The 27,625-nt window shown below is 37.0% G+C and overlaps 4 protein-coding genes and 2 long non-coding RNA genes across 6 annotated transcripts; 4 read left to right on the top strand and 2 right to left on the bottom strand.

Annotated features, from left to right (window-relative positions):
• Nucleotides 1-2,943: 2,943 nt before the first annotated feature.
• LOC131220050 (protein FAR1-RELATED SEQUENCE 5-like) lies at nucleotides 2,944-4,395 on the top strand. The gene has a single exon (XM_058215026.1). It carries the CDS (start codon nucleotides 2,944-2,946, stop codon nucleotides 4,393-4,395), a length of 1,452 nt encoding a protein of 483 aa, XP_058071009.1.
• Nucleotides 4,396-4,550: 155 nt separating this feature from the next.
• Nucleotides 4,551-6,348, top strand: LOC131220501 (uncharacterized). The gene is made up of 3 exons (XR_009158635.1): nucleotides 4,551-5,486; nucleotides 5,588-5,677; nucleotides 5,774-6,348. It is a non-coding gene; the product is annotated as an uncharacterized LOC131220501 (long non-coding RNA).
• A 911-nt stretch (nucleotides 6,349-7,259) lies between these two features.
• Nucleotides 7,260-8,373, bottom strand: LOC131220051 (uncharacterized). The gene is made up of 3 exons (XM_058215027.1): nucleotides 8,203-8,373; nucleotides 7,990-8,048; nucleotides 7,260-7,438 (listed from the first exon to the last, which is right to left on the bottom strand). Exons 1-3 carry the CDS (start codon nucleotides 8,307-8,309, stop codon nucleotides 7,260-7,262), a joined length of 345 nt encoding a protein of 114 aa, XP_058071010.1. The 5' UTR covers nucleotides 8,310-8,373.
• A 458-nt stretch (nucleotides 8,374-8,831) lies between these two features.
• LOC131220502 (uncharacterized) lies at nucleotides 8,832-10,086 on the top strand. Its single transcript, XR_009158636.1, has 3 exons — nucleotides 8,832-8,980; nucleotides 9,135-9,193; nucleotides 9,743-10,086. It is a non-coding gene; the product is annotated as an uncharacterized LOC131220502 (long non-coding RNA).
• A 2,306-nt stretch (nucleotides 10,087-12,392) lies between these two features.
• LOC131220053 (protein FAR1-RELATED SEQUENCE 5-like) lies at nucleotides 12,393-14,555 on the bottom strand. The gene has a single exon (XM_058215028.1). The coding sequence runs from the start codon at nucleotides 14,553-14,555 to the stop codon at nucleotides 12,393-12,395; it is 2,163 nt and encodes a 720-aa protein (XP_058071011.1).
• A 7,443-nt stretch (nucleotides 14,556-21,998) lies between these two features.
• On the top strand, nucleotides 21,999-27,297 carry LOC131220054 (DNA-directed RNA polymerase V subunit 1-like). Its single transcript, XM_058215029.1, has 4 exons — nucleotides 21,999-22,037; nucleotides 22,563-22,652; nucleotides 23,311-23,451; nucleotides 27,108-27,297. Exons 1-4 carry the CDS (start codon nucleotides 21,999-22,001, stop codon nucleotides 27,117-27,119), a joined length of 282 nt encoding a protein of 93 aa, XP_058071012.1. The 3' UTR covers nucleotides 27,120-27,297.
• Nucleotides 27,298-27,625: the final 328 nt, after the last annotated feature.

A 27,625-nucleotide genomic window follows, 5' to 3' on the forward strand; every position in this document is an offset into this window, starting at 1 on the left:
ATTATGGGTCTAAAGCCAAATAAAAAATAAAAAAATCATGCTAACCTTTGATTGAATTCAACCACTGTAATGGAAACATTGGGAGAGACGTCCACCCTTGATTATTACTATGCTCAACATAACAAGCATGTGAAATCCACTCCAACCATTAAGATGACATACTAAAAATCTATGCCTAATGTCCAAAAATTAGGGGCATACGTGATTCAAGTGGGCCAAACCAATGAAAATAGTTTGGAGAGTGAGTTTTACTTGTACATTGTTTTCAATCATGTGGTCCACTTGAACCATAGATGATGCTGATTTTTTAATCCACGGTTCCAATACGAGGTGACTCACCTGATTGTTGGGATGGATTTTACTTTAACACTATAGTGGGGCCACCACCACTGGCTACTTTTCCTCTTAGAATAACTTTTCTTGCTTGGTATTAAATATCATTAATTGGTCCTTGAATTAATCAACTAGTTGGATGAAAATGCAATGTTTATATGTAATTGAACATGTGTATTATATATATATATATATATATATATATATATATATGGAAGAAGGAAAGTACAAATATCAGCTTGATCAAAAACTTCTATGCTCCCTGGGAAGTTTTCAATGTAAGTGTTCAATTCCCACTGTACCCATGGCATGGCCTACTTGAGATTTTAATATGCTTCAATTATGGGCCCATGCCCTAAAATGAGTTGGTAAATTAGATGGATGGCATCACCTGTGGGCCTAAACACGACAGGGGATCCAAAGTTCGAACTAGCCACAGGAAATAGAGGTGATTAAACACCAACTATTGAAACCTTTTGAGTCTACTGGAGTTCTCGATGTCGGTGGTTGGTTTGAGTACTTTAACGCGGGGTTATTTGTTTTTTTTTTTTTCATTCACTTTAGAAGGGTAGTAAATAATTGTAACTGGGTTATTACTTAAAGTTGCGTCCTACTTTTATTTAAGTGCCTGCATATCATGCATCACTCTCCGCCAGAGTAACAAGACATGAATAGTACTATCCAGATGCACCGTTGCCTCAAAATGGAGCCCGTGATTGGGTTATCCACACTGTTGATCTTACGGTCCTCGCTTTGGATTATGATATATCAGATTGAAGATTTCGAGCCCGTTGGTGAACTGCACATAAACAGTCAGTCAAGAAAAAAAACATACAGTAAGAAACTAGAAAAAGACAGCTTTCAGGGACATACTCTATAGGTTGTGGGTCAGATGAGATCAACGGTCCGGTGCAATGGGTGAGTTACACCTGCAAGCAGCAACAAACAGGTGGGGATGGATGGGGACGCTACTTACCTTCTTGGGCGTCACTCGATACATGTGATGATGCGCAGACGCCAGGCATTGCGGAAACTTCCCGTATAGAGTGTGGAAAGCTTCCTTGCACCACAACGTGTGAAGCACATTTAAGGGAATCGGATTGTGTACTGAGTTACTCAGTACCTTAAGGGGTACTGAGTTGACGTGGAAAGAGGATATTGGCTATACGATGTGGGGCCCGATCCCTCCTCCAAACGGCGACAGAAACGCCGTTACCCGCATTCTCTCTCTTTCTCTCTCTTCCGTGAAAGGAAATAGAATCGTAAATGCTCATCCCTCTCCGGTGGAAATCGGATTGCGCGGTGGTTTCTTATCATACTGTGTAAACTTACTTGGGCCCACCTTGAATGTATGTGATCTATCCACACCGTTCATCCATTTTTTTAGCAAATTTAAAGTGTTGAGCTCAAAATTTAAGCATATCCAAAGATCAAGTGAATCATAGCACAGGAAACATTATGAGTAATGATTTCCACCGTTGAAACCTTGCTAGGCCCCGCTAAGCCCTATAGTGATTTTTTTTAAGCATGGACTGGCGAGAGTGTGGCCCAGTGGATCGATGGTTTTGATCATGAGAGTCAGAACATGTGCTGTGAAGAGGCCCAAGGACAACAAACTCGGGTGTTCTTGTGGATTTCCTGCACTTTCTCCAACTAGGAGATCCAGAGTGTAGATCCATGTAGTTTTGGTTAAAATCGTGCTTGCATCTCTGTGTTTCTTAACAAATTTCTGTTGCTTTCAGTGTTTTTGTTCAGAAAAAGCTATTATTGTAATGTGGTATATGTGTAACGAGGAAATATACAATGCACAGCCTCAATTTTGGGCGTGTTCAATCTTTTTAGTGCAATTAATAGGTGACGAGTTTCAGTGACCCAGACTGTTCATCTGGTGGAACCCGTGGTGGGTGTTTGCTGCTTTGTTTAGCTTTTCTCTGGGCCTTTCCTAGCCACCCAATTGTTGCCAGAAGGGAAGTGGAGCTACATGTTTATATATGCCACAATTGGATGACTGGGGCTATTAGATAGAGGAGATTTTTGGACATTTGACTATATCCAATGTGGGTCAGACGTTTCAAAAGACGTGTCCTAGAGGCACATATGGGTTTTATTTATCTAATTGTGTTGCTTGTGTTTCTATGCATAACTATAATCCTTATTGTTATATTCCATATGCATATTTTACATTACGAAATAAATTGTTTACATGATTTGTACACCTTTTACTTTTAAAGGTCAATTGTTGAAATTGATAATAATACCTTGGAAAGTCAAGCATGTTCTCAACCATATCGAATGTTAGAATTTGATACTGAAATAGATGTTTAAGATGCAAGCCAGTGCAATGAAGACGTAAGGCAAGATGTATTACTCAACACAGGTGACATGTTAAATGAAGAACCAAAACTAGGAATGGAGTTTTCTTCTAAAGAAAGTGCATAGAAAATTTATAATAGCTATGCTAAAAAGATAAAGTTCAGTGCTCGAAGGGGATAGATACAAAAATTAGATGAAGAAGTCATGGTTTTCAGACAATTTTGTTGTTCTAAAGAAGGTCATAATTATGAAAAGAAACAAACCGATCTCGTGAGGTCTACCCATCCAATTACAAGAATGATTTGTAAAGCAAGCATGATGATTAAGCTTCAGAAGAATGGAAAATACAGTGTGAATAAGTTTATGGCAGAGCATAATCATGAGGTTGTTACACCAACGAAGGTACACATGTTAAGGTCGCACAGAAGCTTGACTGATGATCAAAAAGCTGACATAGATATCATAAATGATTCAGGAATAACACCACGAGCAGGTGTTGAATATTTTAGTAGAAAAGCTGGAGGTCGAGAAAATATGGGTTTCACATCAATTGATTATAAGAACTACTTACAAAGAAAGCGAATGAAAGCAATGGAAAAGGGTGATGCGGGAGCTGTTTTAGAGTACTTTCAACAAAAGCAAATTGATGATCCATCTTTCTTTTATGCTATACAAGTGGATAAAGATGATCAAATGACGAACATGTTCTGGGCAGATGGAAGGTCAATAGTGGACTACAGTGTTTTTGGGGATGTTATTTGCTTTGATACTACTTATAGAATAAATAGCTATGGACGGCCTTTTGCTCCATTTATTGGGGTAAATCATCATAAGCAAACTGTAATATTTGGTGCGGCCTTACTATATGATGAAACAATTGAATCTTTCAAGTGGTTATTTCAAACATTTTTAAGTGCGATGTCTGGAAAACAACCAATGACAATACTAACAGACCAAGATGCTGCAATGGCCAATGCAATAGCTTCAGTGATGCCAGAAACATATCATCGTCTGTGTATATGGCATATATACCAAAATGCTGCAAAACACCTTAGCAATGTATTTAATGGTTCAAAAAGTTTTGGTTCCGATTTTAGTAAGTGTGTATATGATTATGAGGAAGAGGAAGAGTTTCTAACTGCATGGAATAACTTGCTCGAGAAATATGATTTAGTTCAGAACAAGTGGCTACAAAATTTATTTAAAGAAAGAGAGAAATGGGCTATGGTTTATGGAAGAAATACATTTTGTGCTGACATGAAGAGTACGCAACGAAGTGAGAGCATGAATGGCGTATTGAAAAAATATTTGAGCTCCAAATACAATCTTTTACGTTTCTTCACTCATTACGAACGGGTAGTGACCGAACGACGATACAAGGAATCTAAAGCTGATTTCAATATGAGGCAGAGTACCCCAGTATTGTTTGCTGATATCATGATGTTAAATGAAGCAGCAAAAGTGTACACTCCAGAAATATTTGAAATATTTCAAAATGAGTATAAGAAGTGGCTAAGTCATGCAATGTTTAAATGTGGTGAGTTTGGAACGGTTGTCGAGTTTCGAGTTGTTTCTAAAGGTAAAGTAAAAGGACATACCATTAGATTTGACTCATTAGATAGTACAGTGAGGTGTAGCTGCAAGAAATTTGAATTTGTGGGGATCTTATGTAGTCACGCATTGAAAGTTTTAAATTATTATAATATAGATATGTTTCATCCTCGTTATATTCTGAAGAGATGGCAATGAGATGTAAATGTAAGTTATGTTAAATATTATAATGGGTTAACGATATAAGGTGACCGCAATGTTACTTCAGGTAAATGGTATAATCACTTGTGTCGCAAGCTTCTGAAAGTTGCGGTAATTACCGAGGAACACGAAGAGGTCTTCAAAGTGGCCGATAGATATGCGAATATATATCATGATCAAGTGGTAGACTGTATGAAAAGAATCAAGGAACTTCCATTAATGTCTACTGAAGTTGTTGAAGAAAGTGAAGATGATGAACCTACACGCCATTTGCCGACCAAAAGTGTAGATACCAAACATGCACACTCTGAGTCGACAGAAAGTTTACATACTGAAATTGCACCCTCTAATCTGACCGAAAGTGTACATACTGAAAGCATATGCCCTGAGCCAATTGAAATTGAAAACACTGGAAGCGGACGCTCTGGGACAATTGAAAAACAAGTTACTTTTGTTGATAGTTTGGGTTCACAAATTGTAAGAGGGATTAAAGTAAAACCCAAAGTTCGAGGCAACCACCGTGCGTTTAAAAATCCGCTAGATCAAGTAAGGAAGAAAAGATCCTTACCTAAAACTGTTCAACCACAAGCAAGTCAAATGTCGATGGTGATGGGAAACAACTATGCACCAAACGTCATGCAGCATGCATCATTTCAACCTTCACATTATATGGTGATGGGATACCTTCCTGACCCTAGTGGATCTATCAATGCATCAGTGGCTCAGTATAGGTACCAACTACCTAATACTAGCATGTTCCAACAAAACCTTTTCAACGTCGGATGTCAGGTAAAAGTGAAAGTTAATTTTGTAAACTTGTAATATTTCCTAGCTATTGTCATCTTAAAAAGAAAAAAGAGAATTTTTTTTTTAAAAAAAAAAAAAAGAAGGAAGAACTTGTAATATTACATATAACATTTACATAATTTCTGCTTATTGGAGTTTTCGTTATTGTCTCGTTGCTCTTTTAGAGTTCAAATATTACAGGAACGAGTTGTTCCGAGTCCCAACCAAGTATTAACTTCTACCATCAAATTCCATCAAGCACTCTGCCTGATTCATCTATGGGAAGTGTCTTGCCTAGCCAGGTGAAAATGATCATTTGTTTTTGGCATATGATTGAATATACTTTTTGAATTTATGAATGGTTAAAAATCGTATTAATTGATATGTGAATTTTCATATGCAGCCATCATTACCACCATATGATAACAATCAATCATTGGGGTGTGAAGATTACCACCAACGTTCGAGCAATTAATATTTCTTTTTCTCAAAGGTAAACATGTTTTCTAAGTAGTATTCTATGTTGATAGTACAAATTTTGGTATAACCTAATTTGTCTGATGTAACCCGATTTTTATCTTGGATGCAGGAAGAGATGTAACTATTGTGAGGGGTGGGCTAACTCTTTTTGTCAGGCCTTCCCGATTGGCAATAAGATTTTGAAGTGCGGTTAAATTCCCTTTTTGTCAGGCCCAAAGCTATACAAGAAAGGGAGTAGAACAACCATCTAGCAATTTTTTGTACCCATTGTTTTAAAGGTCACAGTTTCCAAGCTCATCCTTGTAATCAAACAACAAGGGCTGCAAAGTGAAGAAAGATTGGTTTTTTTTTTTTCTTTTTTTTCTTTTTTTGAATTTTGGAAAGTCTTTGTGAAGAAAGATTGATTGAAAAGCATGATGGGGGGTTGCAAGGTTTCCATCCTTGTTCAGTAGGCATGGATAAGGACATCAAAAAACATTTAAAATGCATTATTTTATGTTGTTAATGCGAATATGCTAAAATTGAATTTGCTTCAGATGACTCAACTTTCCATCCATACTTGCATTTGTTCTTTGACACGTAAATTATTGAAAAAATGTACAGTGAAACGAAATCATTGAATGCATTTTTGTTTCCAGTTTATGTTGAGATGATTTTCACTGGGCATGGAATGATAAAGTTTGAAATGTTTTCAGTCAGTACAATCATTGAAATGTTTAAAGCCTCAGTTTTCCAATGAAAAAGATAGGATCATTGAGGGATTGAGCTCCAAATACAAATCATAATTGAGCTTATTTCACACATACCTCCACATGGTAGACCTAAAGGAGCCCATGAGCATCCTAATTTCAAAATGCACTTAGATCCCCAGCCGTAGATCCAATGCAAGGTCAACATCCAAATTTCAAAATGCCCTTCGATCCCCAGCCTTAGATCCAAATCAAGGTTGGATGAAGAAAGGTTCCCATTCTCTAGTGGGGCAGGCAAGTCCCAAGTCCAAATCACGCTACTTGGTTGTGACAACTTATAAAATCCTTGGACAAATGCCACACTTGTGGCCCAAACACCCTTACAACTAGAGCATTGGAACCTGCAGTTCAAAGCCACGTGGGTAACAAATATTTGACCCATCATCACCATGGGTCGAATAGAGCTGCCCAATTTATGCAGGCACCAATCAACCAAAACAGAAGATGTGTTGCATTTGTTATGAAAATGTTTGCTAGCAACACTAGACACATGTTAACTCAATACCCCTTATCGTACTGAGTTATTCAGTACACAATCCAATTCCCTTGTAAACATCATCCATCATTTTTAAGGGCAATGAATACAGACAAAATCTAATTCAATTCTATTTTGAATCCACATTAAAGCCACATTTAATTCACATCATACCCATTGCTTGTGATCACACATTGATAGATATTCAAATCAAACAAGAGTGATGTATTCCCCTATTTACAATTACAACCACCTTAATTTCACCGATAAAAATTACAGCCAAAAGGTAAGGCGCAAGGCATAACAGATGCGTCTTTCCAATGCAACTCTGATTACATAATTCACAGATACTACAAAATATATGGGTGAAGTCAGCATCCTTGCAAAGCACTCGATCGCCGATTCACTAAACAACCATTTCTAGGATATTGCAGTGCATCCACTGTGAAGATTATAGTCATGTTCAACATTTGCAGCTCGCAACTAGGGACCCCCCGCTCATCAAACTCAAAAATCACTTTGACCATACAGTTCTTTGCTCTACTAAAATCTGCAATTCCAAACAACACCAATCACCAAAGTTATCAATAATTTAAAAATTAGTTGATGAATGTAGTCAATGAGATTTAGTGGTAGACTCCGAGGAGTTTCAACACGAGGTCTTGGGTTCAATACCCATAGGTGGTGAAATACCACTACAGCATGCGTGGGTGTGCATAAAAAAAAAAAAACCTATATCACGCACTCCTCAGTCAATCAACATGAAGGTCGTTTACTGGGGCAATTTAAGAGGCAACTAAAGTGACCACTCACATCAAACCTACCCAATCAATGAACACTTGCAAAACTAAATGTGGATGATTTTCCTTTCTATTTGTCAATTTGATGAACACCGGATACACAACGTGCATCTAGTCCGGATTGACCGAAGAGTGTGTGATGAATGTGGTCATTGAGATTTTTGTAAGCACACACGAATGAAATGCCATGTGGGATTGTAGTAGAGTGATTTTGCGGACCAAAACATCCTCGTATAGGTTTCCAAGAAGATGAATAATAAACCGGCCCACCACAACCATGACAAGGGAGAATGCCACCAACCAATTGGAGAGCCTGTGGTTGTATTCCTTGATGAACAGAGACCGGGCCTTTCCCAGCATCTGCAGATAATGCAGTAGGGTCATGTAAGAAGTAACTCAGAAAATCAGGAAATGCAAAGACCAAGGATAGAAGTCGAATTGACATCTAGTTGAATGGAAAAAAGCAGGATTCATTCGTTTTAGGTCCAGTTGGATGGCAACTGCAGAATTCTACCTTGAATCTGGAGCGGAGATGGCGTTAGAGATGGCCGCCCTTGGTCCAGTTGTAAGGGCCGCCCTTGGTCCAGTTGGAGCGGAGATGTCGTTAGAGATGGGAGGCATGGGTTTTTCTTAGAGAGAGAGAGAGAGAGAGAGAGAGAGGGCATAGAGAACCAGAGTGAATCAAGCTCCCTCACGTTTTTTCACATACATTCAAGGTGGGCCCAAGTAAGTTTACACAGTATGATAAGAAACCACCGCGCAATCCGATTTCCACCGGAGAGGGATGAGCATTTACGATTCTATTTCCTTTCACGGAAGAGAGAGAAAGAGAGAGAATGCGGGTAACGGCGTTACTCAGTACCTTAAGGGGTACTGAGTTGACGTGGAAAGAGGATATTGGCTATACGATGTGGGGCCCGATCCCTCCTCCAAACGGCGACAGAAACGCCGTTACCCGCATTCTCTCTCTTTCTCTCTCTTCCGTGAAAGGAAATAGAATCGTAAATGCTCATCCCTCTCCGGTGGAAATCGGATTGCGCGGTGGTTTCTTATCATACTGTGTAAACTTACTTGGGCCCACCTTGAATGTATGTGAATCCCTCTCCGGTGGAAAAAAAAAAAAAACACCGTCGATCGTCTCTCTCTCTCTCTCTCTCTCTCTCTCTCTCTCTCTAAGAAAAACCCACGCTTCCCATCTCTAACGACATCTCCGCTCCAACTGGACCAAGGGCGGCCCTTACAACTGGACCAAGGGCGGCCATCTCTAACGCCATCTCCGCTCCAGATTCAAGGTAGAATTCTGCAGTTGCCATCCAACTGGACCTAAAACGAATGAATCCTGCTTTTTTCCATTCAACTAGATGTCAATTCGACTTCTATCCTTGGTCTTTGCATTTCCTGATTTTCTGAGTTACTTCTTACATGACCCTACTGCATTATCTGCAGATGCTGGGAAAGGCCCGGTCTCTGTTCATCAAGGAATACAACCACAGGCTCTCCAATTGGTTGGTGGCATTCTCCCTTGTCATGGTTGTGGTGGGCCGGTTTATTATTCATCTTCTTGGAAACCTATACGAGGATGTTTTGGTCCGCAAAATCACTCTACTACAATCCCACATGGCATTTCATTCGTGTGTGCTTACAAAAATCTCAATGACCACATTCATCACACACTCTTCGGTCAATCCGGACTAGATGCACGTTGTGTATCCGGTGTTCATCAAATTGACAAATAGAAAGGAAAATCATCCACATTTAGTTTTGCAAGTGTTCATTGATTGGGTAGGTTTGATGTGAGTGGTCACTTTAGTTGCCTCTTAAATTGCCCCAGTAAACGACCTTCATGTTGATTGACTGAGGAGTGCGTGATATAGGTTTTTTTTTTTTCACACACCCACACATGCCGTAGTGGTGTTTCACCACCTATGGGTATCGAACCCAATACTTCATGTTGAAACTCCTTAGAGTCTACTACTAAATCTCATTGACCACATTCATGTACTAAAATTTTAATTATTGATAACTTTGGTGATTAATGTTGTTTGGAACTGCAGATTTTAGTAGAGCAAAGAACTGTATGGTCAAAGTGATTTTTGAGTTATGATGAGCAGGTCCCTAGTCACGAGCTGCAAATGTTGAATATGACTATAATCTTCAAAATGGATGCACTGCAATATGCTGGAAATGGTTGTTTAGTGAATCGGTGGGTGCTTTGCAAGGATGTTGACTTCACACATATAGATTGTAGTATCTGTGAATTGTGTAATCAGAGTTGCATTGGAAAGACGTTTCTATTATGCATTGCGCCCTACCTTTTGGCTGTAATTTTTAGCAGTGAAATTAAGGTGGTTGTAATTGTAAATAGGGGAATACATTACTCTTGTTTGATTTGAATATCTATCAATGTGTGATCACAAGCAATGGGTATGATGTGAATTAAATATGGCTTTAAAATGGAATTGAATTAGATTTTGTCTGTATTGCCCTTAAAAATGATGGATGATGCTCACAAGAGAATCGGATTGTGTACTGAGTAACTCAGTACGCTAAGGGGTACTGAGTTAACATGTGTCTAGTGTTGCTAGCAAACATTTTCATAACAAATGCAACACATCTTCTGTTTTGGTTGATTGGTGCCTGCATAAATTGGGCAGCTCTATTCGACCCATGGTGATGATGGGTCAAATATTTGTTACCCACGTGGCTTTGAACTGCAGGTTCCAATGCTCTAGTTGTAAGAGGGTGTTTGGGCCACAAGTGTGGCATTTGTCCAAGGATTTTATAAGTTGTCACAACCAAATGGTGTGATTTGGACTTGGCACTTGCCTACCCCACTAGATAATGGGAACCTTTCTTCATCCAACCTTGCTTTGGATCTAAGGCTGGGGATCTGAGGGCATTTTGAAATTTGGATGTTGACCTTGCTTTGGATCTAAGGCTAAGGATCTGAGTGCATTTTGAAATTAGGTTGCTCATGGGCTCCTTTAGGTCTACCATGTGGAGGTATGTGTGAAATAAGCTCAATTATGATTTGTATTTGGAGCTCAATCCCTCAATGATCCTATCTTTTTCATTGGAAAACTGAGGCTTTAAACATTTCAATGATTGTACTGACTAACATTTCAAACTTTATCATTCCATGCCCAGTGAAAATCATCTCAACATAAACTGGAAACAAAAATGCATTCAATGATTTCGTTTCACTGTACATTTTTTCAATAATTTACGTGTCAAAGAACAAATGCAAGTATGGATGGAAAGTTGAGTCATCTGAAGCAAATTCAATTTTAGCATATTCGCATTAACAACATAAAATAATGCATTTTAAATGTTTTTTGATGTCCTTATCCATGCCTACTGAACAAGGATGGAAACCTTGCAACCCCCCATCATGCTTTTCAATCAATCTTTCTTCACAAAGACTTTCCAAAATTCAAAAAAAGAAAAAAAAGAAAAAAACACTTTGCAGCCCTCGTTGTTTGACTATAAGGATGTGCTTGGAAACCGTGACCTTTAAAACAATGGGTACAAAAAACTGCTAGATGGTTGTTCTACTCCCTTTCTTGTATAGCTTTGCGCCTGACAAAAAAGGGAATTTAGCCGCACTTCAAAGATGTGCCAACCTGCTGCTATACATAAAGAGTTGGCTCACCCTCACTAAGCTTCGAGCCTTCCTACATCCAAGATAAAAATTGGGTTACATTAGACAAATTAGGTTATACCAAAATTTGTACTATCAACATAGAATACTACTTAGAAAACATGCTTACCTTTGAGAAAAAGAAATACTAATTACTCGAACATTGGTGGTAATCTTCACACGCCAATGATTGATTGTTATCATATGGTGGTAATTATGGCTGCATATGAAAATTCACATATCAATTAATAAGATTTTTTACCATTCATAAATTCAAAAAGTATATTCAATAATATGCCAAAAACAAATGATCCTTTTCACTTGGCTAGGCAAGACACTTCCCATAGATGAATTAGGCAGAGTGCTTGATGGAATTTGATGGTAGAAGTTAATACTTGGTTGGGACTCGGAACAACTCGTTCCTGTAATATTTGAACTCTAAAAAAGCAACGAGACAATAGCGAAAACTCCAATAAGTAGAAATTATGTAAATGTTATATGTAACATTACAAGTTCTTCCTTTTTTTAAAAAATAAAAATAAAAAAATTCTCTTTTTTCTTTTTAATATTACAATAGCTAGGAAATATTACAAGTTTACTAAATTAACTTTCACTTTTACCTAACATCCGACGTTGAAAAGGTTTTGTTGGAATATGCTAGCATTAGGTAGTTGGTACCTAAACTGAGCCACTGATGCATTGATAGATCTACTAGGGTCAGGAAGGTGTCCTATCACCATATAATGTGAAGGTTGAAATGATGCATGCTGCATGACGTTTGGTGCATGGTTGTTTCCCATCACCATCGACATTTGACTTGCTTGTGGTTGAACAATTTTAGGTAAGGATCTTTTCTTCCTTACTTGATCTAGCGGATTTTTAAACGCACGGTGGTTGCCCCGAACTTTGGGTTTTACTTTAATCCCTCTTACAATTTGTGAACCCAGACTATTAACAAAAGTAACTTGTTTTTCAATTGGCCCAGGGCGTCCTCTTCCAGTGTTTTCAATTTCAATTGGCTCAAGGCATGTGCTTTCAATATATACACTTTTTTGGGCTTTACTTTAATCCTCAGTATGTAAACTTTCTATCGACTCAGAGTGTGCATGTTTGGTATCTACACTTTTGGTCGGCAAATGGCGTGTAGGTTCATCATCTTCGCTTTCTTCAACAACTTCAACAGACATTAATGGAAGTTCCTTGATTCTTTTCATACAGTCTACCACTTGATCATGATATATATTCGCATATCTATTGGCCACTTTGAAGACCTCTTCGTGTTCCCTGGCAATTGCAGCAACTTTCAAAAGCTTGTGACACAAGTGATTGTACCGTTTACCTGAAGTAACATTGCGGTCACCTTGTATTGTTAACCCAGTATAATCTTTAGCATAACCTACCTTTACATCTCTTTGCCATCTCTTCAGAATATAACGAGGATGAAGCACATCTATATTATAATAATTTAAAACTTTCAATGCGTGACTACATAAGATCCCCACAAATTCAAATTTCTTGCAGCTACACCTCACTGTACTATCTAATGAGTCAAATCTAATGGTATGTCCTTTTACTTTACCTTTAGAAACAACTCGAAACTCGACAACCGTTCCAGACTCACCACATTTAAACATTGCATGACTTAGCCACTTCTTATACTCATCTTGAAATATTTCAAATATTTCTGGAGTGTACACTTTTGCTGCTTCATTTAACATCATGATATCAGCAAACAATACTGGGGTACTCTGCCTCATATTGAAATCAGCTTTAGATTCCTTGTATCGTCGTTCGGTCACTACCCGTTCGTAATGAGTGAAGAAACGTAAAAGATTGTATTTGGAGCTCAAATATTTTTTCAATACGCCATTCATGCTCTCACTTCGTTGCGTACTCTTCATGTCAGCACAAAATGTATTTCTTCCATAAACCATAGCCCATTTCTCTCTTTCTTTAAATAAATTTTGTAGCCACTTGTTCTGAACTAAATCATATTTCTCGAGCAAGTTATTCCATGCAGTTAGAAACTCTTCCTCTTCCTCATAATCATATACACACTTACTAAAATCGGAACCAAAACTTTTTGACCCATTAAATACATTGCTAAGGTGTTTTGCAGCATTTTGGTATATATGCCATATACACAGACGATGATATGTTTCTGACATCACTGAAGCTATTGCATTGGCCATTGCAGCATCTTGGTCTGTTAGTATTGTCATTGGTTGTTTTCCAGACATCGCACTTAAAAATGTTTGAAACAACGACTTGAAAGATTCAATTGTTTCATCATATAGTAAGGCCACACCAAATATTACAGTCTGCTTATGATGATTGACCCCAATAAATGGAGCAAAAGGCCATCCATAGCTATTTATTCTATAAGTAGTATCAAAGCAAATAACATCCCCAAAAACACTGTAGTCCACTATTGACCTTTCATCTGCCCAGAACATGTTCGTCATTTGATCATCTTTATCCACTTGTATAGCATAAAAGAAAGATGGATCATCAATTTGCTTTTGTTGAAAGTACTCTAAAACAGCTCCCGCATCACCCTTTTCCATTGCTTTCATTCGCTTTCTTTGTAAGTAGTTCTTATAATCAATTGATGTGAAACCCATATTTTCTCGACCTCCAGCTTTTCTACTAAAATATTCAACACCTGCTCGTGGTGTTATTCCTGAATCATTTATGATATCTATGTCAGCTTTTTGATCATCAGTCAAGCTTCTGTGCGACCTTAACATGTGTACCTTCGTTGGTGTAACAACCTCATGATTATGCTCTGCCACAAACTTATTCACACTGTATTTTCCATTCTTCTGAAGCTTAATCATCATGCTTGCTTTGCAATTCGTTCTTGTAATTGGACGGGTAGACCTCACGAGATCGGTTTGTTTCTTTTCACGTTTTCGACCTTCTTTAGAACAACAAAATTGTCTGAAAACCATGACATCTTCATCTGATTTTTGTATCCATCCTCTTCGAGCACTGAAACCTATCTTTTTAGCATAGTTATTATAAAAATTGTATGCACTTTCTTCAGAAGAAAACTCCATTCCCAATTTTGGTTCTTCATCTAACATGTCACCTGTGTTGAATAGTACATCTTGCTTTACGTCTTCATTACACTGGCTTGCATCTTGAACATCTATTTCAGTATTAAATTCTAACCTTCGATATGGTTGAGAACATGCTTGACTCTCCAAGGTATTATCATTCATTTCAACAATTGACCTTCAAAAGTAAAAGGCGTACAAATCATGTAAACAGTTTATTTCGTAATGTAAAATATGCATATGGAATATAACAATAAGGATTATAGTTATGCATAGAAACACAAGCAACACAATTAGATAAATAAAACCCATATGTGCCTCTAGGACACGTCTTTTGAAACGTCTGACCCACATTGGATATAGTCAAATGTCCAAAAATCTCCTCTATCTAATAGCCCCAGTCATCCAATTGTGGCATATATAAACATGTAGCTCCACTTCCCTTCTGGCAACAATTGGGTGGCTAGGAGAGGCCCAAAGAAAAGCTAAACAAAGCAGCAAACACCCACCACGGGTTCCACCAGATGAACAGTCTGGGTCACTGAAACTCGTCACCTATTAATTGCACTAGAAAGATTGAAAACGCCCAAAATTGAGGCTGTGCATTGTATATTTCCTCGTTACACATATACCACATTACAATAATAGCTTTTTCTGAACAAAAACACTGAAAGCAACAGAAATTTGTTAAGAAACACAGAGATGCAAGCACGATTTTAACCAAAACTACATGGATCTACACTCTGGATCTCCTAGTTGGAGAAAGTGCAGGAAATCCACAAGAACACCCGAGTTTGTTGTCCTTGGGCCTCTTCACAGCACATGTTCTGACTCTCATGATCAAAACCATCGATCCACTGGGCCACACTCTCGGGCTTAGCGGGGCCTAGCAAGGTTTCAACGGTGGAAATCATTACTCATAATGTTTCCTGTGGTATGATTCACTTGATCTTTGGATATGCTTAAATTTTGAGCTCAACACTTTAAATTTGGACCGTTGATTGCAAACCGGCCATTCCAAGGCAAAACCCCGCATCCGTTTGCCGTTAAACTTTGCCCAACCCTTTATCAAGCCATGGGGCACCTATCCCATAAATTAGATGGGCCTGGGGGCTATCAAGGAAGCCCCAATAGCTTGATGGGCCCCACAGGGCCATTACGGGAATTTCTCTAAACCTTAGGGCCAACAGAAATATTTTTGGATATATAAAAGTCTAGCCCTTTTCTCTCTTAGCCCATAACCCCAGCAGCTGAGAGAAAGAGGGAGAGAGAGAAGGAGAGAAAGAGCAAGGGAGGAGAGAGAAAGCCCTTTTTGGTGGTGTATTTGAGCTTGGGATTTGGAAATTCCAGCCCCTTTTACCTCCCTATCGTTGGAAAATTCCAGCTCATACTATTGTTGGAGTGAAATTCCACCCCATCTAAGGTAAGATAGGGTTCCTAACCTCATCTTCATTGATTTTTACAACATGCATGTGTTTTACGTCCATTCTATACAATGAAAGGCCCCGACACCTTGAACTTGTAGACCCGGCGGTGCTAGGACAATCTCAGCAACCTCCGGCTACATTTAGGTGAGGACCATTAGCTTTAGGTGGCCAGTTATCGCGCATAGAGAAGGTTTAATGAACGTGGTTGGTGTATTGTTAGTGCATGTGGCAGAATTTTCATTTGGACTGCATATATAGGTTAATGAATTAGGAATTATCAAAAAATTGGGAAGGGATTTGGCCCTAATATCCCAAATTGTGACTTGTGCATTTGCATGCTCATGTAGGGTGCAAATATCTAAATTTTCCAAAATTGCTGTTAGTTGATTCTTATTTTCCTGGTTTGGTATTAACTATGCTTAACACGATGACATGGATTGCTATAGAATGGTAATTAGTGGTTGATTTCTTGATTTTATGATTAATCCTGCTTGGGTGAAATCATGAAACATTGTAAGTTGCTGATTGGTTAAGTCACTTATCTGAATTTTCAAGTTATGGTTGAATAATGTGATGTATGATTGGCCTATAGGAGATTTATTTCAGTATATCATTATATGGCTATCTATTGATCGTATAGTTTGAAATATGTCATGTTGAATCTGTAAATTCGGGTGGAATATTGTATGCTACTGTCCTTGTAATGATCACACTGAAATCTTGTCTTCCATACTTGAATTGTATCCAAGAAATCCATGTTTATGGTGCATTATTACATATTTCCCTTATGGATTGGCCGATTACCTAGAAGTTCTTGGGCGGTCCTTGTTGGACCTATCCATGAGTGAATCTGGCCTGAAAGTTAAATTGTAGGTTGTTGGCCGTAGTTGGACTACATGAGATCATGTTCTCAGGGTGATTAGTTATAGTTCAGCCCGTAAGGGCATATTGACCATTAGTCGACCATCCTGGTATGTTAACCTTTTTTATTAGAGACTGTCAAGGACCGTCTCTATTAAAGACGGTCCTAAACCGTCTTATAGCCCTGTCAAAGACAGTCTCTATTAGAGACTGTCAAAGACCGTCTCTGTTAGAGATGGTCCTAAACCGTCTCTAATGCTCAGGTCAAAAATGAAAAAGCTCAAAAAAATTATGAATTTCGAACCAAAAAAAAAATAGTTGAGAAGCTTAGAAAAATAATTAACAATGTTTAAGAAAAATTTAAATTTTGAAAAAAAAAACTGTAATTTTATAAAAATCTAGATTTTGAAAAAGAAAAATTAAGAACTTTGTATAATGTTGATAATTTTGAAAAAATTTTTTCGATAAAAATATGATATTTTGAAAAAGGAAATTTAAAAAATTAAATAAAATTGTGAAAAAATTGATAAAATGTAAAAAAATATATTTTTTAAAAAAGAAAACTAGATTTTGTATTTTGACAACAATTATTGAAAAGTTATATAACAAAAGTGAGATTAAAAAAATGATATTTTGAAAAAGAAAATTTAAGAAATTAAACAAAATTGTGAAAAAATTGTGAAAAAATTAAAAAAATGTAAAAAATATATATTTTAAAAAAGAAAACTAGATTTTGTATTTTGACAAGAGAAATTGAAAAGTTAGATAATAAAAGTGAGATTTTGATGATGTGTTGTATATCCTTGCCGCCCATGCGTTTCTCCAACCCATTTTTGGGCCCGGTATAAAAAATTGTGTAGATTTAAATCTTAAGTGGACCAAACCATTGGAGAGAATGATAATATAGTACTTCGCCATTAAAAATTATAAATAGCCCATTGTAAGGTTTTAGTAATGTTTATTTACAATCCAACTTATTGATAATGTAAAGGAAATCTAGATAAAGGTAAACTACAAAGATCAAATTGATCCAAAACTTTTGTGGCCTTCAAAAGGTTTTTAATGGTTATTCATCATTGTTTTGATTGGTATGGCCCACCCGAGATTATTTAGTTCTTGTGATTTGAAATCACATCCTAAAATCGGATGAAAAAATATATGGACCGTGTCGATATACATAAAACATATCAAGGTGGGCCCTACACGGTTAGAGTAACACCCATGAAGGAGTTACCTAAATAGTGAAATGGTACTATAAGGTCACCTCACGGGAACTTCCCATGAGGTTAATCTGCGGGGGGCCCATCATGATGTGTGTAGAACATCAACACCATGCATTTGATGTGTCCCCTTTAAGTCCAAAAATCAGTCATCTACGAGACTTAGGTGGGCCATGGCATCTAAAACTATGTGAAAACATCCCTAAAACATATAAAAGCATTTGGTGGGCCCACATGAGTTTTGGATGTGTATGAAACTTGGTCTGACTCCTCATCCAAGTGGGACACACATAATGAATGGGCTGGATCTATGAACCACATCTAGGTGGGCCCAATAGATGATTATGAATGTTTTAATGGGAGGGTAACTCTCTCAACTATAGTATGTGATGTGGCCCACCCAAGTCATGGATTGACTTTATTTTTAAGCTCCTGGCCTACCGTGGAATGCTACATCTGATTGACGGGGCATATCTAAAGTTCAAGTGGACCCACCATAGAAAAGAGTGGGACAGTGACACTCACTATTGAAACCTTCTTAGGGCCCGCCGCGATGTTTATTTGAGATCCAATCTGTTTATAAGTTAATATAGACATGGATGCGGTTGAAACTTGGTCTGATCCCTCATCCAAGTGGGACACACATATGATTATAAATGTTTTAAGGAAACCCTTCTCTACTACATTTAGGTGAGTTACTTGTTACCCTTACCAGAGTAGACTCTGTGGGGTCCACTGTTATTTATTTATTTTATCCACTTCATTCATCCATGCTAATAGATAATTTGAGGTCTAAAGAACAAAAAGGAAGCATATCCAAAGCTCAAGTGGACCACACCATAGGAAATAGTGTGATTGAACCTCTACCATTTAAAATTTCTTAGAGGCCATAGAAGTTTTGGATCAAGCTAATGTTTATGTTTTTTATTCATTCATATATTTTTGATATTATGAACAACCTTTAACCATTTTTGGACAATCTAATCAGTCCAGATTGAAGAGTAATAACTTCAGATGTTTAAATCAAAATTCACTCAAATTGTTGATCAATCTTGTTTGCCCAATATCTTTCTCATATGTAACATGATCGGGGTGAGCAACTAGTCAATTTGAGGGTAATGATCAGTAAAATAGAGTGAATGGACCAGACATATAAAATGGGTTTAATATTCTAGTCAAAATTGTGACCCAACTTATTGACACCCTGAGACTAAAAATTAATGTTAGTAAGTTTTGTGGGGCCTATCATGATGTGTGTCGAACATCAACACTGTGCATTTGATAGAAGTTCTGGATCAAGCTGATGTTTGTGTTTTCACATCATTCATATCTTTTTGATATTATGAACATGTTGGATGGAAAATAAACATTATTGTGGGCCCAAGGAAGGTATCAACGATGGAAATCATTATTCCACACTGTTTTGTGTGGCATGGTCCACTTGAGTTTTGGATTTATCAAAAATTTCGGATCAACACACACCGTTCATCCATTTTTCAAGATCATTTTATAGAATTATCTAAAAAATGAATCATATCCAAAGATTAAATGGACCACACCACAAATAAGGGGAACAGATTGGCTACTCCCCCTAGACCATCCAATGGCTGGTGGTTGGTGCTGTGTGGGCCCCACCATAATGTATGGCCCCACAAACCATTTTTTTTATTTTTTTACTTTTAAACCAGTTGGATTTCAAATAAACATTACGATGGGTCTTAGGATAGTTTCAACGGTGGGAATCACCCTCCCGTTGTTTTCTGTGGTGGGGTCCACTACAAATTTTTATCTGTCTCATTCTTTTGCTCATGACTTAAAATGATATCTCAAAATGGATGGATGTTGTGCATATAACAAACACATCATAGGTTTTTATATTTTTTAAATATTATATATATATATATATATATATATATATGGAAAAGGTTCTATACGTCGAGCTCATGGGAACTCCCCATGCGTTCGAGCTGTGTGGGCCCCATCATAATGTGTGTCCAACATCAACACCGTGCATTTGATGGGTCCCCTTTAAATTATGGGATATCACAAAAATCATACTTATACGGAACTCAGGTGGGCCATACCATCTAAAATCATTTGAAGACATGCCTAAAACATATAAAACCACTTGGTGGGGCCCCACCTGAAATTTGGATACATCTGAAACTTGGTATGACCCCTCATCCAAGTGGCAACACATAATGGATGGGCTAGATTTTTAATGGTGGATGTCCAATCACTATTATTTTCGCATTGTGTGGTCCACCCAAGTTTTAGTTCATGCTCATTTTTGGGGATCGATGATAAAATTATGTTGAGAAATGGATGGACGGCATGGATGAAACAAATCGATCATGGTGGGGCCCACAAAGCCATACTAGATCCAAAGCTCAATTTACGTTTTCATTTGTCTTTTTTTCACTGTGAGTTTTGTATTTAATGTAAAATAGTGGTGACCTGTTCATAACAATAGTGGCTAAGATATAGAGTTATCCAGACCATCCAAATAATCGGTCTAATTGTAAATGGTAAATATTTATACATTTTTATTATGTAATACAATCTTAACCATCCAGAAATTGGTCCCATACATGTACGATTGTTAATAAAGTTTATGTTATTATTTAGTGGAAAACTCACATCATACAAATTTTAAAATTTTATCTTATTTGGAAGAGGATTTCTATATCCATCCCAAATCGATCGAGCGCCCCTCTTTTCCCTCTTTTCCTCTTTTCCCTCTTTCATCTTCCATCGAGCGCCCACATTCAAACGGCCCCTTAGATTTCCTCCATCGATCTCCATGTCTTGTCCTGCGATGGACCCTTCATAAACGCACCTCATCAATCCTTCACTAGCCATGATCGAAGTTAGATTGAGTGGAATTTGGTTGTATTTACTTGATCTTGTATTTTTGTCCTTTTTTTTTTTGCATTTTTATTGTAAATTTTCAGTGATTCATTTTAGTTCGATCGAACAGATGTTCTTGTTTGATCTGGTTCTTTTGACCTTGAATTTATATATTTTTACAAATTTTCTTGCATTTTCTGCTCATCTAGTCGAATTTAATCAGTTTGGATTTTCTTTTTTCTTTTTTTCCTGTTTTGCTAGATATTTGGTTAACTTGTAATTGTTTGATATTTTTAATTGTAGAACTTTCGATCTTCATGCTACATTTGCCTGAATTTTCAGCATTTTCGTGTTACATTTGCTGTTTAATTAGAGAATTTTGAAATGCATGAATTTTCTAGTTTTCTTTTTCTTTTTCTTTTTGCCTTTGATAGACAGCAGAGAGGGCATTGGCTTGCATTTGATAGACAGCAAAGGGGGCATGGATTTATGGAGGCTTGCATTTAGGAAATCCACGGATTTGACAATCCCTGCAAACGATAAATAGGGGAGATTTGAAATCCATGGATTTCACAAATCCTTGCCAAAAATCCCTCACCCCAAACAGCCCCTAAGTAATCAAAGCAGAAAAAATAGTGAACACGTTCATTAAGTGATGACACATGGGAAAAAAGAAAAGAAAAGAAAAAGAGACTAACATCAAAGAGATCTCAAACCTGAATCAATAATGCTAGTTTAGAAGCATCCTCAGTGCATGAGTCACTGAGACTAGACCGCCTTGTCTATCTCCAAATGTACACGTTGGAAAGAAGTAATCAAGACGTGTGGCAAGAATCCATACTTCCTCTTATATTTTCATAAATCTTCATGTTTTTAGATACCTTTCAAGACGCCATCTGGTGTGTATCATCTTTAAGGCCTAGCTATCCTTTATAATATGGTTTTGAAGGGTGTGCTCTTTGGTGAGCATGGGTGTGACTTGTGAGGATCAACTATGGAGAGGTTGAGTCAGGGGTCCTCTAAACTCCGATTTCTTAGGATAGTTATGGCAAGGATTAGTTACAATTCACAACTATAGTTGTGGAAAATGATTTCCGCAACAAAATTTACATGCATGATTAGTCCAGCTTGTATGTACCTGTATCTTGGTTGCATTTTGAACATTTCACTAGTCAAAAGATTCTTCTCCAGTGTTCTTGATAAGATGTTTACAGAAGGGGAGAGAGATCTTAGTCCAACTTCAGAAGGGCATGGAGCAGAACCCTCATAGAAGCATTGCAGTAATGTTGGTGATCCTTAGCTAAACCTTGATCAACCATGGTTTTGTATTTCATATGATAAATATTGTTTAGAGGTTTTTGCATATACAACCCTTCCTTTTAGCAATACAAGACAAAGCCCACTCTAGTTTTCATATTTGTAGTAACACCATTCCTTTTTGTCCTTTATAAACAAATCCCCAAACTGTGACTGTTTTAAGATGATAGCATAACTAGTGTTAGCTAAGCAACCAAATTAAGTTTTTGCCCCTTCTGATTTGGAAAACGTTAGTTACTCTACTAGGTTGTTAAGGTGATATTCATGATGTCAAAAACTGCACAAGTGGCATGGTCACAACTTAAAACTATTTATATCGCTGATCCTATTTTAGCAGTAACTTAAACTAATAATTACAATAGCTTGATCATTAATCAGCCGATTGATCTTCATTTTTTTTGATGATCAATGAAAGGAAGTGGGTGGTCATTTGCAGTTCCCTCCGCTTCTTTGGGCCATGCTTCTTAAGCTAATAAATATTTCATTCATTATTTCAGAGTATTGCAGTGGCCTTCATGTTTCAGTCCCCTCCGCTTCTTTGGGCCATGCTTCTTAAGTTCCCGTTCGGAAGTGCATATTCAGTTGATGTAAGAGCATTTAATCTTTCCTTTTATTTTATCATGATTTAGAAAGGAATTATAGATAGTGAATGTCATTTGCAGTTCATAAGATGGAAACAAAGGGTAACCATGCCTTGGTTATTTTACTAACATCTTTAAAATTTGACAAAAAAAAAAGTAGTAAATGAATGTGCATGTATCAGCCGTCGTCTCTAAATATGATGGGAAGGAATCTGGAATGTATTCCAAAAAAAAGAAACCTCTTGCTTTTATTCTATTTCCCAAACTCCACCTCATTTTATGTATGACTTAGAGCTGCTTACACTAATAGATCCTTAATTAGTCAACTGAAAAAGTCAGTCTTGCCCTTGGTTAAGCACAAATATCACTATTTTGCCATGCATTTGAATTAATCTTCTTTTATATACTAAAATTTAATTTGGTCTGGCATGAGCCTAGGTCCGGGCCTAGCCTGGCCTTGTACATGTGGCATATGACTCGAGAATCAACCTAACAAGTCCTGATTTAAAGCCCAATGTTTAAAGTAAAGATAGATTAATGTTGAGTCTTGCCAATGTCTATTGATATTAAATTCCATGACGTTCAAGGGAAGAATTACCGTTGTGCCATACTGAATTTTTATTGGTTAGGGTTTAGCCAATCTTAATAATTTTTATGGATGCAGAGGCCAATTAAATGTTTTGAGGGAGCAGTTGAAAGGTGTCACACGGATTCACTATCCAGTATAGTTGCATCATGTTCTTGGGGTAAACATATCGCCGTTGGCACAGGAACACCTTTCCAAATTATGTGGAGCAAGAAAGAAGTTAGTTTTCTTCCCTTTACCATTGTTGTTTGATTGTTAATCCATGCAACGATTTTTTTTTTTTTATGCCATAGGTCTTGGCACTTGCTATTTTTCTTAGAATTTATTAGTTTAATAACCTGGCTGTGTAAACTATTAGACTTCGTTTCATAAGCATAAATATGAATCACCTTCTTTCTTCTTTTTGCTAGGTGGCATCAAAACTAGATGTCATAACAGATGTGTATGATTTCCTCCATTTGGTAAGCTCTTCTAGTGAAAAAGAAGTAAGTAATGAATGTCTAGGTGCAGATGTTGATGAAAAAGAAGTAAGCAATGAAGCAGCCTGTTCAATCTGATCAATCTACTCCCTGGGGAGGTTGGAAATCAAATGATGCAGGAAATGAGAGGGTTCAAGATGCTAAATCCCAATATGTAAATTTTAGGAATGATTCATCTGCTAAACCACATGTTTGGGATAAGGACAAGATGCATGGTCAATCTAATTCTGTCTGGGGTAGTCAGAACCCAAAGGGTACTCATACGGAGAGATCTTCAGATATTGGTGGTTGGAATGAAGACAAAGGACAAGATGAGTTGAATCAACCAACAAGATCTCCTGTTTGGAGTTCTTCCCCTATTGAGAAGTCTTCAGATGACAACAATTGGAAAGAAAATAGAGCACAAGCTTGATTTCTATCGACCGACCAGAGCTCTTGGATGGGGTTCTTTGAGTAGATTCATTACACTCAATAGCAGAAGAGATGTAGATTCATTACACTTAATTCAGGTATGGTTTGCACCAATTCAAGAGACTATACATTAGGCATTCAATATATAAGACTGGAGTGAGATTGATTAGGCATTTAAATGTGTTGCAGGATGTTGTTTGAATTACTTGTCCTAACAGGTGCACAAGTTGGGATGAATTAGACTTCTATCTTGAGAAAATGCCATGATTTCAGGTAGTTATTATTGTAATGGAAAGTTAAAAAATTAAAAGAGAGAGATAATGAATTCATGGAAAGAAATGTTCTTTATCATTAGGTACTAAACTTCAAGTAATGTATGAAGTGCTTTACCCAAGCCTGGATGCCACACATGTATGAAGTGCTTATTAGATGTTGTGAAATATAATGCTAACAATTAGTATTTCAGTCCCATAATGTGTTTTATTTTGTTCTTTCTACGATATTAGCTTCTTTTTTCTAAACATGTACCTATTGCATGCATTTTGTTAGTAATTGGCATCCACCCATACATGGTATTTTTTTTTTATGCTGTTCTATGATTGGACTGGTTCCTTCTTTCCTGGCAAGCATTCTGATATCAATCTGGTCGAGTTGGGAAAGGAAGCAGTGAATGAAGATGATAGAGTTGTCTTGTTTTCAGCAGCAAATCTTACTGGGAAGGTTGACATTATGGGTTTAGAACAAGAAGACATCATTCCATTGTTCATAATTAGTAACAACAAACAGCAAGTCAACAAACCTTATACGTGGTAAGAATTTCCTGATGCTGATGGATTCTTGCTTGGAAGGCCACTTCTCAAATGATGATGGAACTGAGTTGGTGCGATTGGCTTCTCATTGCATGCAATATGAACCTCGTGAGAGGCCAAATGCAAAGACGCTTGTGACTGCTCTTACTTCTCTTATCATGCAACACTTTCATGGATACTTACTCATGTTTACTTTTTTTTTTTTTCAATTTCACTGGTACATGATAGCACAACAGCATTACTAGTTTGTGTATGAAGCATTACTTTCCATCAGCTGAATTTTACTTTATTGACCCCTTGAGTACAAATCTCTTAAGTCTAGGAACAACACCAAACATCTGGTGTTGGAAAGTAATCTTGTTGGAAAGTAGGTTCATCCAAATGAACTCTTGCTATTATCAGGTAGGTTCCACCATATTTTCTAATATTTTATTTCATTTGGTAGTGGGATTTTAAACCCCATTCTTACTACTTATGTGTCTATTGGTTTTCTTTATTAGAAAGGGAAAGATTTGTGGAGTGGTCATTAATAGGCTGTAGTATGTCATTATTGTAGAAAGGGGTTTTCTATCATTGTGCTTTGTTTATGTTTGTGTTGTGTTTGCTTATTTGTTGTATCAATTTGATATGTTTTCTTAGTGGGTATAATTTGAATCTCATGATTGGAAAGTTGTTCAATCCGTTAGTGAGTTCAAGATTGGCAATGTGGTTTTCTATCACAGGTCTGGGTTTTTAATATGTCAATATTTTCTGCAGATTCTAGAGTCATGCCAAAGTAATCTTGCTTATTAGCCTTCTAATCCCCGGACTATGGGCATCCTTGGTTTGCTTGCTGAGATCTATGCACTACCAAACCTTAAAATGAACCTGAAGTTTGACATTGAGGTATACAAATGCAAATACATGCAAATACATGTAGATAGGTAGAGGAGATTGATACAGTCATGTAGATAGCTTCTATGTGGTTGTATTGAGAACATGAATGGCATAAATAAATCAATGCAATTTGGGGGTGTAAACCAGCCACCATACCAAATTGTGTTAAAGGAGCGACCATATCAAAACCTTTGTGGGAAATGCTTCTTGTGGGAAAATCCAAACCTGTTGTAGCCTTTTCCAGGGAAAATCGGAACTGTTTAACCAACAACAGCCACATTTTTTAGTTTCCAATATACCCTTGACTTCATTTGAAATTTCTTTCAAAACCCATTGAATATTGAAAGTTTTCTGCCCTAGGAAGCTAATTGTGGGGACAAAAATGTCCAAAAGCTGCTCAAGCTGGGTCACACTTTTTAGAACTTTTAGCTTAAAAATCAAGTGTTTCCTTCCTCAAGTTTTTAGAACTTTTAGCTTAAATCTCTAGTATTCCCATCGTGAAGCAGGAGAAACCACCAATTACAATATCTGCAATGAACAGTATATTGCAACAAAACCATGTTTCTTCTTATAGCCAATACTATAGTTTTTAGAAGTAAGCAATGATTTATCATAACAAATTGTGGAAAAGAATAGAAATTTGTGGAAAAGCTCTCCCTTGACTTTTTGTAGCTAAAAATGCATGAATTAGCTAAAATATGTGATGTCTAATTGCCTATGTATACGATGTGTATATGTAAGCGTCTTTGATGTGCATGTGGATGAATGATGGCATTCTTTTTCTTAGTCAATGCACTATAAAATTCAAAAGGATGAAGATGATGGAAACATCCTTTGGTTGTCCGTTATTACAATGATTCACTTTCATATTTGAGGAAATGAAATCATTATATAACTACACATCTCATCTCAAATTGCATCAGGCTCTTGCAACAGGAACAGTAGAACTTGTATATTCCCTGGCTTTTTTTTTTTGTTATATATCTGATTTTATTTTAATTTTTAGAAAAATGGGTGCTAGATAGCCTTTTGAACCTGTCCTTTTCCTCAAATTTTCAATTAAATACTTGTATTTTCAAATGGAGATTAACCACTTTGAGAGGAGTAAATTCCATAAGTTACATAGCATTTTAACTTTTAGGTGAAGTTTTAGAAGAGTAAATTACATTTTTTGTTGAGGTGTTTTGTTTTTTCATTTTTCATTTTTCAATTGTAATTAAATTGTTCTTAGCCTTTCCTTCTCCATCATCCTTCAGCTATTGAGCATCCTTAGTGGCATATATATTTTGGGTTTTTGCAGGCTGCTGAATAGGATTATGAAAGAGAGAAGCTTAATGAAAGAATAGCAAAACTCTCTGGTGGTGTTGCTGTCATTCAGGTATTCTTAAGGAATCTTCTTCTCCCTCAAACATGATGGTTATGATTGAACTACAAATTAGTATAAATGTGTTCAATTCCCCTATATGTATGCATGCACGCATGGATTTTTTTTATTTTATTTTTGTATGGATGCATCATGCATGGTTTTATGATAAAACACATGTATGTATGTGTGTATATGTATGCATGCACGCATGGATGGATGAAACGTATGCGTGCACACATGGATGGATAGATAATGCGTGTGTATGCATGCATACATGTATGGATGGATTTATGTGTGTGTATATGTATGTATGTATGCATGCATGGATGGAAGACTGGATGGATGGATCATCACGCATGTGTGTGTATGTGTGTATGTATGCATGGATAGATGGATGGATTGTTAGATCATGGATGGATGGATCATCATGCATGTGTTTATGTATGTATGCA

Source organism: Magnolia sinica, chromosome 12, assembly GCF_029962835.1.
Source record: "Magnolia sinica isolate HGM2019 chromosome 12, MsV1, whole genome shotgun sequence".
NCBI classification, from domain to species: Eukaryota; Viridiplantae; Streptophyta; class Magnoliopsida; order Magnoliales; family Magnoliaceae; genus Magnolia; species Magnolia sinica.